Raw genomic sequence first — 19275 nt, forward strand, 5'->3', positions numbered from 1 at the left:
CTCCATCTTCTTCGTCCAATTTCGTCTGCTGCTGGGAGTTGTTGTGTCTTCATCCAGAGGTCGTTGTTACTGATCTTGTCCGGCCAGTAGATTTTCAGGATTCTTCTGAGGCATTTGTTTGTGAAGGTTTGCAGTTTGTTTATTGTAAGCTTAGTAGTTCTCCATGTCTCTGCCCCATAGAGCAAGACGGATTTAACATTAGAGTTAAATATTCTGATTTTTGTTGCTTCCCGTATCTCTCTAGAGCGCCAGATGTTGTTGAGGAGGAGATGTTTTCTGTAGTGAACAGTATTTGCTTATTTTTTTTATTTATTTCTCATTGTTTTTCAGTTCTTGAAGCACTTTAAATTATTGCTATTTATTGTCCACTTAAAGTGTAAGTCTGGTGTAAATTGACCTATGGTTTTGTTGTATAAGCTCACCACATGCAGCCCATAGAAAACAGAATGAGACAATCGAACAACATAGGCAAAGTTATGGGTCTGCTTTAAGCAGCCTGTACATAACTTGGCCTATGTTGTCCCAAATTGTCTCATTATTTTTTGTGTGTGGGCTGCATGTGGTGAGCTTATACAACAGAACCATAGGTCAATTTACACCAGACTTACACTTTAAGAGGACAATAAATAGGGGCTATGGGTCAATTTATACTGAACTTACAGTTTAATAGCAACTTATTTTGAATGAACAAATGTTGAGTGTTGTGTAGTAAACAGTATTTGCTTATTTTTTATTTTTTCATTTTATTTTATTTATTTCTCATTGTTCTCATTGCACTATAAATGCTTGCAACTTATTGTTCTCTTAATTTCACTTGTTTGTTGCACTGTAGCTGTTTCAAAAATATTTAGAATAAATGGTGCATATTTTTCAGAAAATTGAATGTCTCCTTGCTCATGCCCTTTTGTCAATGGTTTGGCTCCTAAACAATACTGTAAACAAATCTAATATTCATTGATTCATTCAATTTCTAGTTTACTTTTGGGTATTATAATTGTCACCCATTGACCTTTTTTAGTATGGCTGTAGTATCAGTGTGCTATACAAGCAATATGCATGCAGGGATGGATTACTGAACAGGCCTACCAGGCCCAGGGTCCCAAGAGCTCTGATGCTCTCCACAATTAAGATGCTACTGTAATATAGGCTTGTATTGGGTTTGTCTGGAAAATCTACAAAAGTCATCAGAATATTCAATTTAATTAACTATTTATCAAAATGTTGTCCCAGGGAGTCACACCCCTGGCCTATGTTGTTCAATTGTCTCATTCTGTTTTCTATGGGCTGCATGCGGTGAGCTTGAACAACAGGACCATGGGTCAATTTACACCAGACTTACACTTTAAGAGGACAAAAAATGACAATTGTGTTGATCGGGGCATATATCTTTGCTTAGGGGCTCGCTTACCTCCCAGGGAAAAAAAGTTCAGGCTCAGGATTTTTTTTTACTATCACCCCTGTTGGCAACTTTACACAAATTTGGATTTGGCAAATCTTTTATCATCTGGATAAAGATATTATATAGCTCTCCCAAGGCATGTGTAATGACAAACATGATCAAATTTCAACAAGCTTTAACTTGCAAAGAGGTACCAGGCAGGATTGTCCTTTTTCTCCCTCACTATTTATTGAGCGCTTAGCAGCTGCTATCAGGAAACATTAGATATCTAGGCATAAACATCTCCCCATGACTGTTAGAGTTAATAAAACTAAATTATGTTCAGCTCTTAAGAAAAATAGAGGATGATCTTACCCGATGGAACTCTCTTCCCATTTCACTGATGGACTGATCGAGAATTGTCACCATCGAAATGATGGTTTTACCAAAAATAAATATATTTTTACAATGATACCGTTCAAACCCCCTTCGTTCTTGGTTTAAGTCACTGGATCCATACGTGTCAACATTCCTGTGGAAAAATAAAACACCACGTATTAGCTTAAAGACATTACAAAAATCCAAAGACTGTGGAGGCTTAGACTTACCCAACGTCCAGTAATATTTCTTAGTTAATAAGTTACAGTATATCTTAAAATGGTGCAAAAATCACTCACTAGATAGTCAATGTCTGGATTCAGAACAAGTGTTTTGCAATGATTTGGAAATCTCAGATTTACCATTTATCAGTCAAAATATTAAACATCATAAATGCTTTAAAAGCATTAATATTAGCTAATCTCTGACAGCCTGGTGGGACTTCCTTTTAAAATAGCCAAAGTCTCACTTTTTCCATGTGATCGCACAACCATCTGGAACAACCAAGACATTCTGAAAAATGATAACATGATGGTCAACTTTACTCAATGGAGAGACCAAGGAATAAAGTATCTACAACATATAATCATAAGTGGACATTTTGTACCATTTGACACACTCACTGTTCAATATGGAATTAGCACTAACACATTTTTAGAATACCAACAACTTAAGTCCATAATAAAAAAAAAAAAAAAAACTCAACCAACTGGATCTGCAACTTCCCGCTAAGTAGGGCTGGGCAATATATCGAATATACTCGATGTATCGCGGCTTCTACTCTTTGCAATGTACAAAATGACTATCGTGAATATTCGAGTATACATTGTCACGCATTTGCTTTTAGCAGGGCATTAAATTGCAGGCTTTTCTCACTCTTTCTCGTCTCGTCTCTCCTCCTCAGAGACATAAAACAAGCGCACCTACTTACATACGTCAGTCACGTGCGTTTGACTAAGTTGTGATTTCCCCCTTTTTGCATGAAAGTTTAAAATGAGCATATATTAATGAAGTATGAACAAGAATGTTTTAATGTAGACATATAGAATCATCATACTGGTGTGATTGTATGCATCAAAGTGTTAATTCAAGGCTAAGACAAAATATCGAGATATATATTGTGTATCGTGACATGGCCTAAAGATATTGAGATATTAATAAAAGGCCATATCGCCCAGTCCTACCTCTAAGTATAGTAGTTACTTAATCTAAAAACCCCAAAATTACTATTGAAACTCTACAGGTTAATGTCCAAAATAGTCTCTCTTCCGATTTCCAAATGGGCGGCTGACCTCTCTCTTAACAGTAACCAAATCTCTTGGTCTTGTTTAAATAATTACACTATGACCAAGGAGATTATCTTCATTTCATCAACTCGAAATGTTGAATCACTTTTCTAAGCCCAACGGCACAACGCAGCTCAAACAGCAGGTGTATCCGCCCCTTTAATCTGATTGGTTTAAGAGTAAATCGTTCCTCACTTGGGGTGCGCTCTTATGATTGGCTGAAACAAAGGAAGATATCTGATTGGTTGCAGATCCTTCCGTGTTAAAAAAAACGCATTTGTGAATCGAGTCACGTCAGGGGAGTCTCAAAAGTCACATGCAAATCCAGCGCAGCTCACAGACAAAAAAAACGTTTGTAAATCAGGTTATATTTGTGTGTGCATCAAAAATACACTTGTATATCTTATCCTACACATGTGTGAATTTTGTCCTTTGCATGTGTGAATTATGAGACTGTTCTAGCTCCATACTTGAAACTGAAAAGGCTTTTGATAATGCAGCCAAAAAGTAAGTCATCTTCTCTGTTACAGAATCATAAAGGAAGACCCAAAAGACACTGCTGTGATGATTGCGAGCAAGTCTTCACTACTTTTACCCGACAATATCATCTGAAGAATCACCAACGTATTCACACTGGAGACAAGCCTTACAGCTGTGATCAGTGTGGGGCGGCTTTTGCCCAGCAAGGTCATTTGACGAGACACCAACATATTCACACTGGAGACAAGCCTTACAGATGCGATCAGTGTGGAAAGGCTTTTGCCCAGCAAGGTGCTCTGATGAAACACCGACGGATTCACACTGGAGACAAGCCTTACAGATGCAATCAGTGTGGAAAAGCTTTTGCCCAGCAAGGTGATCTAACGAAACACCGACGGATTCACACTGGAGACAAGCCTTACAGATGCGATCATTGTGGAAAGGCTTTTACCGAGCAAGGTACTCTAACGAGACATCAACGTATTCACACTGGAGACAAGCCCTACAGGTGTGATCAGTGTGGAGCGGCTTTTGCCCAGCAAGGTACTCTAACGAGACATCAACGTATTCACACTGGAAACAAGCCTTACAGGTGTGATCAGTGTGGAGCGGCTTTTGCCGAGCAAGGTACTCTAACGACTCACCAATGTATTCACACTGGAAACAAGCCTTACAGGTGTGATCAGTGTGGTGCGGCTTTTACCCGACAATATCATCTAAAGAATCACCAACATATTCACACTGGAGAAAAGCCTTACAGGTGTGATCAATGTGGTGCGGCTTTTACCCGACAATATCATCTAAAAAATCACCAACGTATTCACACTGGAGAAAAGCCTTACAGGTGTGATCAATGTGGTGCGGCTTTTACCCGACAATATCATCTAAAAAATCACCAACGTATTCACACTGGAGACGGGCCTTACAGATGTGATCAGTGTGGAGCGGCTTTTGCCCAACAAGGTTCGCTAAAGAGACATCAACGTATTCACACTGGATAAAAAGTGTACATTTGTGATCAGTGCCAATATCATTTATTTTGAGGCTTTAGTTAAAAGGCACCAATTTAGTTTAGTTAATTTAGTTTGAAAGAAATAATTCTGGTGGTTCGATTGTGGGAAAGATTTTGAATAGTTTTTAAAAAAAGCAGCAGATTCTTACAGCTGTAGGAGCTGTTCAGTTATAACCAGATTTAGAAAATGAAGTACAAGAATTCAATTCAAATGTCTTTATTTTGAACATGATGGTAGTGTAAGTAAGAGACATGCTCGAACATACTTGAACAATGAATGCAAGAGATTTTTTTTTGAAACAGCAGCAGTTTTGACATGTTGAAAAAGAAGTAAGAAGTAAAAAAAAACTTCTCCTACCCCTTGAACTCAATACCATGTTTCACATAGACCCTTGTTATTAGATGTCAAAAATCTTGATGTATTGAGAAGTTACACAAATTAATATTAACAATTTTACACAGTGTAAACATATTGTGGTATGCATGACTATACATTTGCAGATACCTGGGTGATCATTGCCATTTGCAGTTACATGTCCCTCTATATAAACACTATTTACCATGAGTCCCTGTATTCATCTATACATAAAAGCATACATTATTTACTGTGTACAATCTTATTCATTACGGGCATTCTCACACAAATATTTCTAGATGCATTAAAGCATAAATATGTACATATATAATAGACAGATACACACATTTCCACGTACATATACACCCACAAGTCCAGTCCACCCCACCACCCCCTCACCCAGCGCAGAATGAGGAAGTCAGCCGTCCCGATCGGCCAGCACAATACAAATGATGAGAAAAGATATGAAAAATATTTGTTGGGCCACAGTCCGATATGAACTATGGATTGTGTGATTATATGAACAGTTGAGGCCTTGGGTCAGCTTTGAGGCCCAGTTGTGGGGCCTCAGGCTGAGACCAGCCTCGAGTTTATGATACCTGACCGCATGGTTTGGAACAAAGGAAACACCATGGACGCAAAGCTCAACCAGGATTTGCATCTAAGGCCCCGCAGGGATAAGGAACAGCCCCTGATTGGACACAGACCCCAAGCCACAGGGGGGGCCTTGACTTCCTGGGCCAGCTATAAAAGGAAAAGCTCTCTTCTCCTCGCTCTCTTCTTTGCAGTGCTGCAGCGAGTGGCCCGTGAGTTTTCTGAGCCCAAAGAGGAGCCGAACCAGGGACCCTGCATGTCTCGACGTGAACGCCTTTGGACCGACCTGGAGCTGAAGGAGGCCCAGCTGCTGTGCCCATGTATTCCCCTCATCCACACTGGTCCTCATCTGGACCAGGACAGAGAGAGAGAGAGAGCAGCTCTTTATCAAGATCCTCTGCTGAGCGTAACTACTCTATGTTTCATCAAGAAACACTGACCGGCCGGATCAAACCACTTTCTCTTAATTTACAAAGATTCACGTAAGAGGCTGTTCTGTGTCTGGGCAGAGAAACTTAGTAACACATTTTAAAAGTTAGTTTTACGTTGTGAGCCGGACTGGTGATCACTATGGAAGCCCATAGGGGACTTTATTCAAATGCAAATGTAATTCCACAATAGCATTATAATTTTCCACATATGCATGAGTTATTTGGGACAAAAATTAAATTAAAATGCAATAATTCAATTTTCATTTTCATTTTCACATACTTGTAAGGGCATTCTATGACAATATTAAAATGAAAATGGAAAAGCTGTTTCACATTTCATTTTGAAAGATTTAACCTGATTTACAGAGGACAATATTCAAATGCAATAAGAGAAACAGTGCCCCCAGGCAAATGCATTTACATTTACATATTACAACGCACTTTTAGGGACAATATTCAATTTGAAAATGCAAACTGTCAGTTCAAGGCGGGCCCTCGGTTAGGATGTCACTTCCTCCATGCTTTCTATGGGGGTATTATTGTTCCAATATTATTTGTGTGTGTGTATCTCAATCTGTGTGTGCGTAAAAAAGATTTGTGTGTTTGTATTCAGATTAGTGTGTGCGTAAAAAATCAGCCGGGAGCTCTCGATTGTCTTTGTACACGTGGATTTTTTGACACACTTCTGCCGCGGCAAATCTGTAAAACGATCTGTGTGTAAAACGATTTGTTCGTATCTTTTCCTTTGCCCTGAGCTCCGACTCACAGGCTCACGCCAGGCTACAGTAGCAATACAGCCTTCACCCCACTAGTCGGCGCGTAGCTCTCAGTCAGTACGTTTACATTAAGGGTGCTGGAGATATCCGATATTCATCGATGCATCGACGGCTACGTGCAAGATGCGAGTGCATCGGCTCATTCGCTGCGTGTCGGTGCATTTGACGGGTGAAATCTAGATGCATCTCGGTGGATTGCTTGCATCGGTCATATCCGATAGTAAATTGCGCTAAATCCGGTACAAGCGTTGTTTTTTTACATGTTAACTTTCAGCCTGTTTCGTGTTTCCCAGGCTCATTGAATGCACCATTATTATTTCGCTTTTTTTTTTTGAACACGGACGGAAGCCGTGAGGCGCATACAAAACAACTCAAAACAACCCAAAACAAGCATGGAAGTCCGCGAAAAAAGCAGCGAAGAGACGATATTTAGCGCACCTGCACACTTTAAATCATATGTTTGGAAACACTACGGATTTTACAAGAAAGACGGGAAGCTGGACAAGACGAACGTCGTTTGCAAAGAATGCCGCGTTGTGAAGCCGTACACGAGCAGCACAACAAACATGCAGACCCACTTACAAAGAATGCATCACATCACCAATAAGTCTGCCGCCGCTTCCCCTGACTCTTCGAGTACAAGCAAAACAGGTCAGGATCAGAAAAGTGTCACGTCGTATTATGCGAGTCCTCTTGCACCAAGCTCTGCCCGCGCTATGGCTATAACTAAGGCCGTCGCATATTTCATAGGCAAAGACATCCAGCCTTATAGTGTGGTGGAAAACGAGGGCTTCAGACAGCTCATGCATGTATTGGAACCGAGGTACCAAATACCTGACAGGTCTGTGTTCACTGACACACACATCCCCGATCTATACATCAAAGTGAGAAGAGATATTGTTGTGTCCCTGACGAGTGCCCAAAGAGTTGCACTTACAGTGGATGGATGGACATCTTGTGCTACTGACTCTTATATAACTGTGACAGCACACCACATTGACATGGAGTGGGAGATGAGAAACGTCGTTCTCCAGACTAGAGTGTTCCGTGAGGCTCACACAGGATCAAACCTTGCAGAGGTGCTACGTGAAGTTACCCGAGAGTGGAAGATTGGCGACAAGAAGCCTGCGTTGGTCACAGACAATGCAAGCAACATGATACTGGCTGGGTCAGGTGCAGAAATGAAGCCCCATGTGCGATGCATAGCACACACACTTAATTTGTCCTCGCAAAAAGCATTCAAGGTACAAGAGGTTATACCTATCCTGGTGAAAATAAGGAGGGTGGTAACATTCTTTCACAAAAGCTCCAAAGCATCTGATGCTCTCCGTGACCAGCAGCACAGCTTGGCCCTCGACAAACACAAGCTAATCCACGATGTTTCCACAAGGTGGAATAGTTCCCTTGAGATGTTGGAGCGTTATTGGGAACAGAAGACTGCTGTGACACTGGTGTTGAGGAAAATCAAGCCAAGGGGAGAACCACTGCCTTCCCTCACAGATGAGGAAATGAAAGTTGTCCCAGAAATTGTCAAACTGATGTCCCCCCTGAAATTGGCAACTAAGCTCCTCAGTGAGGAGAAGACCCCCACTCTCTCCATCGTTGCCCCAATGTTGGCCAAACTACGGTCAGACTTTGGAGCAAAGCACAGTGATCTATCAGTCATTGGCAAGATGAAAGACCAGTTCAGAAATGACTTTGACTCCCGTTACAACTACATCCAAGACTTCCTCGACAACGCCTCAGCGCTTGATCCCCGCTTCAAAGAGCTGAACTTTGTGAACAACACTGCAAAGGACGTGATATTCCTGAGGATAGCAGAAGAAGTGGAGGATATGGTAAGAAATATATTATTCTCAGTATTTAGCAGTTAGTCTCACTCTTATTTTCTCTGTCTCACTTAAGGTGTTTCTGTTTCAGTTTATAGTATTCTAATGATATTTATTTCTGCTTTGCCCAATAACCGATCCATTGCTTAAAATATAGGCATATAGCACCTGTGCTAGTTTTCAACACAAATGTACTAAAATAATAATAGCTTATCTCTGCTCTGCTGATTATTGTCAGGCAAGGGCTGATGGTATGCTGGATGATGGCCAGGCAGCAGACGCAGAAGGTGATGGGAGACGCCACGGGGAGGAGGACGCGGAGGCGGAGGAGGAGTTCGAGGAGGAGATCGAGGAGGAGGAAAATAAAGTGCAGGAGATGGAAGAAGAGGAGAGAGGTTTGTTTTGGGACTCCTAGTTATGTTTTTTTTCTTATAATGTTGTGTTGATTTGAACATACAGTAGGTGTGATGATGATCTTGTAATGCAGACCTTATGCTGAAAATGGGTGAGATATTGTAAAAAAATAATAATAATAACAGGCTCAAGCAGCCTGCTGCATATGAATAAATATATTTGGAGCATTAAAAAGTGAGTTGTGAGCCTGTGCTATTGTTTAATTGCGATTATTGTATCATACTTAACCAGTATATTGTTTAGTTTTCTTTTGTTATACTGTATATATTATTGTAGACATGTTGTGTAACTCATGTCTCTTTTATCTTGTCTTGTCTACCCTAGGTGAGCCAGAGCCTCCAAAGAAGAAGTCAGCCTTGGACCTGTTGCTTGGAACGTTCCTCACTCCTAGAGCACCAGAGAAGACCATCAGAGAGAGAGCTAAGGAGGAAATATCAAAATACAGGGGGAGGGATGGGTTAGGTGTCAATGGTGATGTGTTGCAGTGGTGGAAAGACCAAGTGGATCTTCCACTGCTTTCAAAATTGGCCAGGAGCTATTTGTCCATCCCTGCAACAAGTGTCCCCTCTGAACGAGTGTTCAGCACAGCAGGGGACATTATAACAGCAGAGCGCAGTCGGCTTCTCCCTGAACATGTGGACCAACTAATCTTCCTGAAAAAAAACCTTAAGAAAAGCCATATGAAATAAATCACAAATTGAGGTGTTGATAGTGAGAGTAGCATTTACAGAAAGATAATTGTATTTTTTTATTTTTTGTCTTATGGACTTTGCATACAAGACACTCAGGGAGAGTAGTCTCTTTACACTACGGCAGCAGTGAGTCTGTGACTGCCATATTGTTTACATTTTATTTAATTGTATTATTTTGTTTTATGAACATTGCATATGACACTCAGGGAGAGTAGTCTCTTTACACTACGGCAGCAGTAAGTCTGTGACTGCTATATTGTTTACATTTTGTCTCTTTACACTACAGCAGCAGTAAGTCTGTGACTGCTATATTGTTTACATTTTATTTAATTGTATTATTTTGTTTTATGAACATTGCATACAAGACACTCAGGGAGAGTAGTCTCTTTACACTACGGCAGCAGTGAGTCTGTGACTGCTATATTGTTTACATTTTATTTCATTGTATTTTGTTTTATGAACATTGCATATGACACTCAGTGAGAGTAGTCTGTTTTTGAAGGAATAAACCAAATTCTTTTTGGAGTAACATACTGCATCGAATCTTTTTTTTAAAAATGTAAATACCTTTGCTTTTTCGTATCATGTTGAATCGCATCGTATCGCAATCAATCACATCATATCGCATCGTATCGCATTGATTTGAACTAAAAGGTTATCGTATATAATCGCATCGGGAAGAGGGAGAATCGTATCGCATCGTATCGCCAGAAAATTCAGATTATCTCTAAAGTATCGGATCGCTGGCAGTGCATCGAGATGCGTATCGGATCTTCCTGAAAGCTGAGATTCACAACCCTAGTTTACATGCAGCAGTTCGTAATGATAAACATTTGAATGTAAATAAAAAAGTTGTACCCCAAATTCTGCTGTCACACACATGAGTCTGATAAATTATTAGGGTTAGGATTGTTTTTATGTGAGTAAGAAATGTACCTTTTACGTCTCATTTATTCATTCACACACGCACTAATCTACGTGGGAAACAGTTAGGCACCAAATATAATATATTTAATTTTCTCAAACGGCAAAAATAAGAACTTTATTGATCCCACATAGGAGTAATCTACTTTATTAATTATTAACGATTGTCCTTCGACAATCATTAATAATTCTTTGATAACTGAACCAGCACCTCCCCTGTGGTACAACATCAATGATATTAGAAATAAATGTATGGCTTTATATAAGTTGTGTAGTGGTAGAATAAAATATCATCCAGCACAGAGATGTCATAGGTGTGGAAAAAAACCTTGAGAAAAAACAATTTTTCCCTCTTTTTATAGCAGGCAGTTAATGTTCTTTTTCCTGTAAAGTTGGACATTTTAAAGTGTAGGTAAATTACTACTTAGGTGAATTACTTTCTTTTTCAACAAAATTAATTTCTGCATGAGAGCCAATGCAAGAAAGAGATGGTCGGCCTTCCTGTCCTGAGCCCCAAGAAGAGGACTGGAGTGGTTTTCCAAGTCCAAATAATAACACTGTAAAGTCTCATGTTTCCACCAAGTTTCAAACAGGGGACGTTTCACATGTTAGGCTAACGTTATAACCGCTACACTACAGAAACTGACATGCTTTGACCTGCAAAGTTGGCGGGCATAACAAAAAAAAATCCTGTAAAACATTCTGTTACAAGTCTTGACAGCAAGATGGATACTGCAGGTTTTCTCCTGGCTGCTCTGAAAGACTCATTCTGAGAGAAATATTTTATCTCTTCCTTTTCTTCAAGTCTTTGCACATTGACTTTGAAGTTATCTTCATATGAATCATATTAGAAATAAATGTATGGCTTTATATAAATTGTCCTGTTGTGGTACAATAAAAAAACATCCACCACAGAGATGTCATGGGTGTGAAAACAATCAAGAAAAAACTTTTCTAAATCTTTTCTAAAGTCAGCTAGTTAATGTTTTTTTGTTCTAAAGTTGCACATTTTAAAGTGTAGGTGAATGGAGAATGACTGACTTTTGGTCAGTTGTGGAACTGCAACAAATTTCATTTCTGCATGAGACCCAATATGAGAAAGAGGTGCTCAGCCTTCCTGTCCTGAGCGACTGGAGTGGTTTTCCAAGTCCAAATAATGCTATTGCAAAGTCATACATGTTTCTACCCAGTTTTCGCGTGTTAAGAGAACTTGATAACCACTACACTACGGACACTGCCATGCACTGAAATCGGCGGGCCAAGAGACTGTTCTGCGCCCGTGGCCAATCAAGCATGTTTTCTTTCATTCTTCATCCAATCTGATTGACGACGTGACAGGAGAAAATGGCAGCAGAAAAACTAAATTTGGTTGTTTCATTACAAATAATAATTTCACGAGGCGTTCGGCAGAGGAAAAGAACCCTAATCCCTAAACCAGTGTGGACTAAGTAACGCCGTTAGTTTTGCGATAACTAATACTCTAACACTAAACTAAACAATTACTTTTTAAATTCAGTAATGCATTTACCGTTACCAAACGGTGCGTTACTCCGTTATCTCTGGCTACAGTGAAGATTTTTTTCCCCACATGCGAAGACCAGAGGAAACGTAGCTGCCATGCGTTCAAAAACATGACGGTCATGGCGAGCCAAGAAAAGGCGAGTTTCTCAACGTGGAGTTATTGTCATTACAGTAATCCCTGGTTTTTCACAGGGTTTACGTTACAAAAAGAACCCGTGATAAGTGAAATTCTTTTTACAATTATAGAGGGCTTCAAATTGCAGAGATCAGCACCGCCTCACACGTATTCCACTGCTCCTCTGAGCCGCTGTTATTCATATATCGATATTCATAATTTTATTAATAATCGATATCGGCCCCCCAAAAAAAATCGAAAAAAAATAATTTTGATTTCTTTTTTTTTTTTTAAGAAAATCGGCTGCATAAAGTGCATATTTACATTTTTGATGATTTAGCAGTGGCGGCCCGCCACTGCTAAATCATAGCCACCACGCCTGAATTTTTTTTTTTTATTATACATTTTTTTTCCATTAAATTACAGGCTTTTCTCGCTCTCTCGTCTCGTCTCTCCTTCTCTGAGACATAAAATAAGCGCACCCTCCCTGTTACACACGTCAGTCACGTGCTGTCGTGTGTGCATTATCATTGGCCCCCGACAAGCTGCAGGTGTCGGCGCTGCTGTCCGGCACCGCCGCTCACTTTAACTTTTCCAAATTCGGCCTGTTTGCGCCATGAGCTCATCCGCGCGGTTGTTACGTGACTCTTTTCAAAGCAAACCGGTTTAGTAAAGACGGGAGGGGATGTTTTCTCCTCACACGGCTCCGGAGAGCTGAGGAGCCGCTCAGCGCGACACGCGCAGCCCAGCATTTAGGCTGATTTATGGTTCCGCGTTACACCAACGCAGAGCTACGGCGTAAGCGCGCGTCGCCGCGTACCCTACGCCGTAGGCTACGCCGTATGGTACGGCGTAGGTTCTGCGTCGATTTAACGAGGAACCATAATTCAGGCTTTTCTCTTCCAGAGCTGAGAAACGTCACCAAGTGTTGCTTAAATGTGGCCACATGAAATTAATCACTATCATCAAAACAAAGTCAAACAAGACGACATGGCATCATATTTCTAACAATAAATGAAAGTGATGCAAAGTAAAGGAGGAGAGGATGAAACATTGCAGTCCCTGCACCTACAATTTAATATAAAGGTGCTCTAAGGGGCCCCTCCTGCTCAGAGCAGCTCATCCTGGTAAAACCAGGTAAAACCAGGTAAAACCAGGTAAAACCAGGTAAAACCAGGACCAGAACATGCATTTTTGGACATTTACTCCACAATAAATAAATAAACAATAATATTATGAACCTGAGGGTTTGACTTGTGGTGTTCTTTGACTTATTGTTTACACTTTACACAGTTTGAGTTACAGTATGAAGATTCCTCTTATTTAAGTTCTCCCATGCAGCTTTGTTTTTATTTATCATTATTGAGGAATGCTGGTGTAAAGAAGAGGGATGGGGGGGGGGGGGGTGGAGGGATTGCATCTAATGTGATCATTTACTGAAATACTGCATTTTCTTTTTGTATTAAGAATGTTCTAGTTAAAGCAATAAATTGCTCACCATTCATTTAAATGAATTCTTGTATTGAAATTTGTTTTCTCCCAAAAAGGTAAAAAAGGGTAATAATCGTATCAGCTGATATCGGCTATCGGTCTTTTTGATTTCCCCCTAATCGGTGATCAAAATAATCGAAAAAAAAGCTGATCGGTCGGACACTAGTTTTTTCCAGAGAAGAAAATAGTTATGGGTCGTTGTTGTCGCTCTTTTTTCATTCTGGGCAAAAAGATTCTTATAAACCGACATGCTACCATGGATTATATCTGAGACTGTAATGAACGATTCATCAAAGGTTCTTGAGCTGCTGCTGAAGCTCATTGGCCATTCTCATCTTGTTGCTAAGAAACCAACGTTATTGACACAGGAAGTGAAGAAGCGGGGAGACTGTTTAGAATGCACACGATGCACAATGTAAATCCATACAGTACCTGCTGAAATGAAGGCTAGAGGGGCATGGAATGGGAACATTTAAAATAATGTTTTTATTTAAAGTAACTAAAAAGTTACTTTTCATAGTAACACATTACTTTTTGGTCTAAGTAACTGAGTTACTAACTGAGTTACTTTTTAATGAAGTAACTGTTAGGTCTAAATCAACATTACATACGTTTGTAACGAGGAAAGACACAGAGACTGGCTTGAATGGTCTTTTAACACACTTCTGCAGAAGGGGGAGAGCAACGCAACAGGGGCAGAGCCCCTGACAGCAAAATGCTTCCTAAATGCTTCCCCTCTGCATGATGCTTTTATTAAGAAACTTGACAGGAAATGACCATATATGGCAGTGAACAGTGAACAGTAGACAATGGGTTGAAGTGATAACGTGTGATTGAGTCAATCACACTACAGTAGACAGATGTCACCAGGCAGTCCAAAACCCTGAGTAGATCAGGAAGTGGCTGCTGTGACTTCTGTTAACAGAGCATGTGACAGTTTCGTAAGGACAAAACAAGTTTAAAGATTGATTAATCTCACAGTAACTAATAACGGTAACTAGTTACTATTTTCAGTAACTAGCACAACACTGATCCTAACCCTAATCCCCACTCGCCAGTCCGCCCCCCCAAAATGATTTTATCACCAGCTGCCACTGCTCTGTGCAGTTTTTTTTTACCGTTAGTGCAAATAATTTAGTTTATATCTCCATTAGGAGCTCTTCTTTGCACTCCGACATCTTGTTTGTAGCGTTTTTTTTAAAAAACACTGGGAAAAAAACAACAAAATGAGGCATGTATCTGCTACCTTAAGCTAGCGCTTCCTCAGTTAGCTTGCTCTCACACGTGTCCGGCGTTACAGCGTTTTTCTCCCGAGTTGGAAAAGTATTTCACCGTGAAACAATGTCCATTAATCATCTCCAAATTGTTACAGCACTCACTGGGACGACTTGGTGCATAAGACATGGACTTTATTTCAGCCGAAGACAGGGTAAAACCATACGGTTGCTCTGAGGCATTCAGTACATTTCTCTGCTTTTTTCCCTCAACTCTAAAAACCAACAAAGAACAAGGGCTTCTTCTCTGGTGCTAACCAGCACTATCATGTTAGTGACACAGTTGCTCTGCTGGCGTTATCTAACAGGCGCTACACATGTAACTCAAGGTTTTGTAATCAAGGTCTGGATCTCTACGTACACATACCTAGATATATACGAAAAAGAACCATGTCCCATGAAGGCCGGTTAGCTCAGAAGGTCAGAGCGTGGTGCTAATAACGCCAAGGTCATGGGTTCGATCCCCATACTGGCCAAACTGGTTACCAGTTAAACTCTGGGGATCTTACAAAGTTTCAGTTTTTAAAGATCGTATGTTTCATTGTTAACTTTACGTGGACCAAGAATTATTCACGTCTGCAGGATCATCTGCCTTGAAGAAATGAGGAAATAAAGATGACTTTTAAACATAAGGAATGTAATACGTTTATAAAGCGAGGGGAAGTTTATTTGTAATAGACATTCCATGTACAATTCAAAGTGCTTTACATTAAAACATTTGAAAAATGAGGATAGAAATATGTGTCAGTGATAAAGAATTATCATCCAACAATAAAAAAGGCTCTAGATGCTCTGGTTCTCCAGGTTCTCTGACAGGTTGTTGTGGCCGAGTGGTAAAGGCGTTCGCATGCCTTATATTTATAAAAATATGAAGAAAAGAAGAAACTAAATATTCAGACAATAACCTGAGTATCTCAGCTGTTGCATTTCGACTCCTGTGTAACTTATTTGGTGATGTGGGGACTGTCGTGCCCTTCATGTGTGGTAGTGAACTTGTTGTTGAAGTCACTTTTCCTTATATGTTGGACTTCACTGCATCCCCAGTGAGTGTCGCCATAAGACAAAACCTCAGAAATGTGCGTAAGCCAGAATTAATGTGTGCGTGAAGGACCACAACTTTTCACATTCAATCACTTTTTGAACATCCAACCGTAAGCGTAGAAAGTGGCGCACGTACACTCTTTGTACATGAGGCCCCATGAGTTTTAAATCACAATTTTGTCTGAGGTTAAGACATCCAAGATTTAACAAACCTTTTTTTCCCCATTCAAATATTAATCGTTGTTGGCAGGATTTGAACCTGCGCGGGGAATCCCCAATGGATTTCGAGTCCATCGCCTTAACCACTCGGCCACAACAACCACTCCTATATGTGTGAATCTGCAGAATCAGACACTTTAGAGAATTTTTAAAACTGGATGATTTTACTTTATCACTTTGACACATATTTTTATCTTCATTTTTTAAATGTTGCTATTAAATCAATTTAAATTGTACATGAAATGTGGTATACAAATAAACTTGCCTTGGTTCTTTTAAAGATTATCTTTTGTTCCTCTTTTCATCAAGTCAGGTGATTATGCAGACTTGAACAATTCCAGGTACATATCAACGTTTTCTGTTGCAGCTAAAGTTTGTCTGGTTGGTGAACTCGTGAGGATGGATAAATAAAAAAACTGAAAGTTCATTATGACCCTGATGTGAGTTGAACACATAACCTTCTGACCTGGAGTCAGACGCGCTACCATTGCACCACAGAGCCTTTTCTGAAATGGTCTGTATAACTGTATAGAGCATCTTTGGCTGAATGAGTCAGCAGCTGAATTCTGGTTACCCCGGCAACAAGAACCTCGACTTAGAACCTTCCGGTTTGGCTGTGAGAAAAACCCAGATTTTGTGACTAGTTCTCAAATAACTCAGATTTGTGAGAAAACCGTAGCTCCTAGCAGAAAAACAAAGACATCGTGAGAGACACAGAACTCGGCAGATTCGGACAATCTTAATTTTATTCAGATATTCCTTAAAATGTCTGAGTAACGGCAGTGCGAAAACAAAGTGAGTTTTTTTTTGAAGAAAACTTTTGATTACATTACAGTCAATGGAGACCGAGGCAGGAATTTGCGCCCCTTTAGCCCCCCCGTTTAAATGTTGTACATACCCGGCCTGTCAAAGTCAAGTTTTTGAATCCCAACACCTATGTCTACATTCTGACCAAAAATTATTGGTCTCCTTTTTACGGTTTGGCCGTGACCTCGAGTTACAAATAAAAATTAAGGTCATTTTTTTTACTGTCTCTCCCACTCTAGCAAATGACAGCTCCACTCTGGATTTGACAAAAAAGTGATTTCCAGTCCTCGCTTGAGTGATCATATCTTGAAAAGTGTCAGGTTAGGAGAGAGAGGAGAAGTTTTCCTCCGTTTTAAGTTTGAATGACATTTCTACGTGCAAGTATGGGAAAGTTAGGTGACTCAGAAAAAAGGTGGATTTTGGCTTTTTTTAACCTCATCCCATCCACACTATGACATTCTGCGCCATAAACATACATGGGAAAATCTCCCCATTAGTTTGGAAATTTGGAAATGTTCTTGCACTTCGTGCAAAAACTATTTGTGCCATCGCTCTGAAAATTGACAGGACTGTAGCTAAATTCAGGGCCAACAACTTTCTAAAGCGCACGTTTTTGCACGTTGCACAAAAACGTGTGCACCAATCCCTAATAAAAGTCATACCACTCGATTCGGGCTTAAGGCTCACGTGTCTAAGTTTTTACTTTTCGTGTTTTCTCTCCGCCAGAGGCACGCCTCCTCCATTGCTATTGAATAGCTATGGAGGAGGCGTGCTTCTTGGGGCAGCCGTGGCAATAATAATTAATAAAAGGAGATAATTTATCAAATTGAATTATCAAAATTACTTAATCAAAACAGGGCACCACCTGATGTAATCAGTAAAATGATAACTAAACAGCAAAAATCAGTCTCAATGTAGATTATTCTTCAGAATAATAGTAAAGGAGGAGGGAGTCCAAACACAGGCCATTGCAACCAGTAATTGTGACAAATATGTGTAAAATAAGCACAAACAACTTCTCTCATTCAAATTAATAAGAATTTATTTACACAAGTGTCAATAAGATGGTAAAACAACACTTCGGATAAATTCTGATGGCTAAACTACCCAAAAACAACAACTAACTAAACATGTACACAAAACTTCAGATTACCTGTGTGTGTGTGTGTGTGTGTGTGTGTGTGTGTGTGTGTGTGTGTGTGTGTGTGTGTGTGTGTGTGTTTGGGGTGGGGTGGGGGTGGTAGTAGGAACAGAATGAGGGGAGAAAGCAATAAGATAAACAAAAACACTCAACTAATGAGCACAGTTGTGACGGGATCACCAGTCCGGCTCACAACGTAAAACTAACTTTTAAAATGTGTTACTAAGTTTCTCTGCCCAGACACAGAACAGCCTCTTACGTGAAGCTTTGTAAATGAAGAGAAAGTGGTTTGATCCGGCTGGTCAGTGTTTCTTGATGAAACAAAGAGTAGTTACGCTCAGCAGGGGATCCTGATAAAGAGCGTCTCTCTCTCTCTCCTGGTCCAGATGAGGAATACGTTGATGTCTCTTTAGAGAACCTTGTTGGGCAAAAGCCGCTCCACACTGATCACATCTGTAAGGCTCGTCTCCAGTGTGAATACGATGGTGATTCTTTAGAGTATATTGTCGGGTAAAAGCCGCACCACACTGATCACACCTGTAAGGCTTGTCTCCAGTGTGAATACGTTGGTGAGTCTTTAGATGATATTGTCGGGCAAAAGCCGCACCACACTGATCACAGCTGTAAGGCTTGTTTCCAGTGTGAATACGTTGGTGAGTCGTTAGAGTACCTTGCTCGGCAAAAGCCGCTCCACACTGATCACACCTGTAAGGCTTGTTTCCAGTGTGAATACGTTGATGTCCCGTTAGAGTACCTTGCTCGGCAAAACCGGCTCCACACTGATCACACCTGTAGGGCTTGTCTCCAGTGTGAATACGTTGATGTCTCGTCAAATGACATTGCTCGGTAAAAGCCTTTCCACAATGATCGCATCTGTAAGGCTTGTCTCCAGTGTGAATCCGTCGGTGTTTCGTTAGATCACCTTGCTGGGTAAAAGCCTTTCCACACTGATCGCATCTGTAAGGTTTGTCTCCAGTGTGAATACGTTGGTGAGTCGTTAGAGCAGTTTTCTGGGCAAAAGCCGCTCCACACTGATCACAGCTGTATGGTTTATCACCAGTGTGAGTTTTCTCATGGATCTTCAGGTTTGATGAAGTAGTGAAGACTTGCTCGCCAT

At 40.4% G+C, this 19275-nt stretch overlaps 2 protein-coding genes and 3 non-coding genes across 5 annotated transcripts in view; 2 read left to right on the forward strand and 3 right to left on the reverse strand.

Annotated features, from left to right (window-relative positions):
* LOC133460955 (zinc finger protein 665-like) overlaps window positions 1-19275 on the reverse strand; it is a 210970-nt gene that overhangs the window by 61956 nt on the left and 129739 nt on the right. Inside the window, exon 5 of the mRNA XM_061741668.1 lies at window positions 18596-19217. Within this exon, the coding sequence (XP_061597652.1) occupies window positions 18596-19217 (622 nt within the window). The remainder of the gene's footprint in view (window positions 1-18595; window positions 19218-19275) is intronic.
* LOC133460778 (E3 SUMO-protein ligase ZBED1-like) lies at window positions 8179-9648 on the forward strand. Its single transcript, XM_061741550.1, has 3 exons — window positions 8179-8528; window positions 8758-8914; window positions 9258-9648. Exons 1-3 carry the CDS (start codon window positions 8199-8201, stop codon window positions 9620-9622), a joined length of 852 nt encoding a protein of 283 aa, XP_061597534.1. The 5' UTR covers window positions 8179-8198; the 3' UTR covers window positions 9623-9648.
* Window positions 15353-15426, forward strand: trnai-aau (transfer RNA isoleucine (anticodon AAU)). The gene has a single exon. It is a non-coding gene; the product is annotated as a tRNA-Ile (tRNA).
* trnas-cga (transfer RNA serine (anticodon CGA)) lies at window positions 16230-16311 on the reverse strand. Its single transcript has one exon. It is a non-coding gene; the product is annotated as a tRNA-Ser (tRNA).
* On the reverse strand, window positions 16641-16712 carry trnaw-cca (transfer RNA tryptophan (anticodon CCA)). Its single transcript has one exon. It is a non-coding gene; the product is annotated as a tRNA-Trp (tRNA).

This window comes from Cololabis saira, chromosome 15 (assembly GCF_033807715.1).
Source record: "Cololabis saira isolate AMF1-May2022 chromosome 15, fColSai1.1, whole genome shotgun sequence".
NCBI lineage: Eukaryota > Metazoa > Chordata > Actinopteri > Beloniformes > Belonidae > Cololabis > Cololabis saira.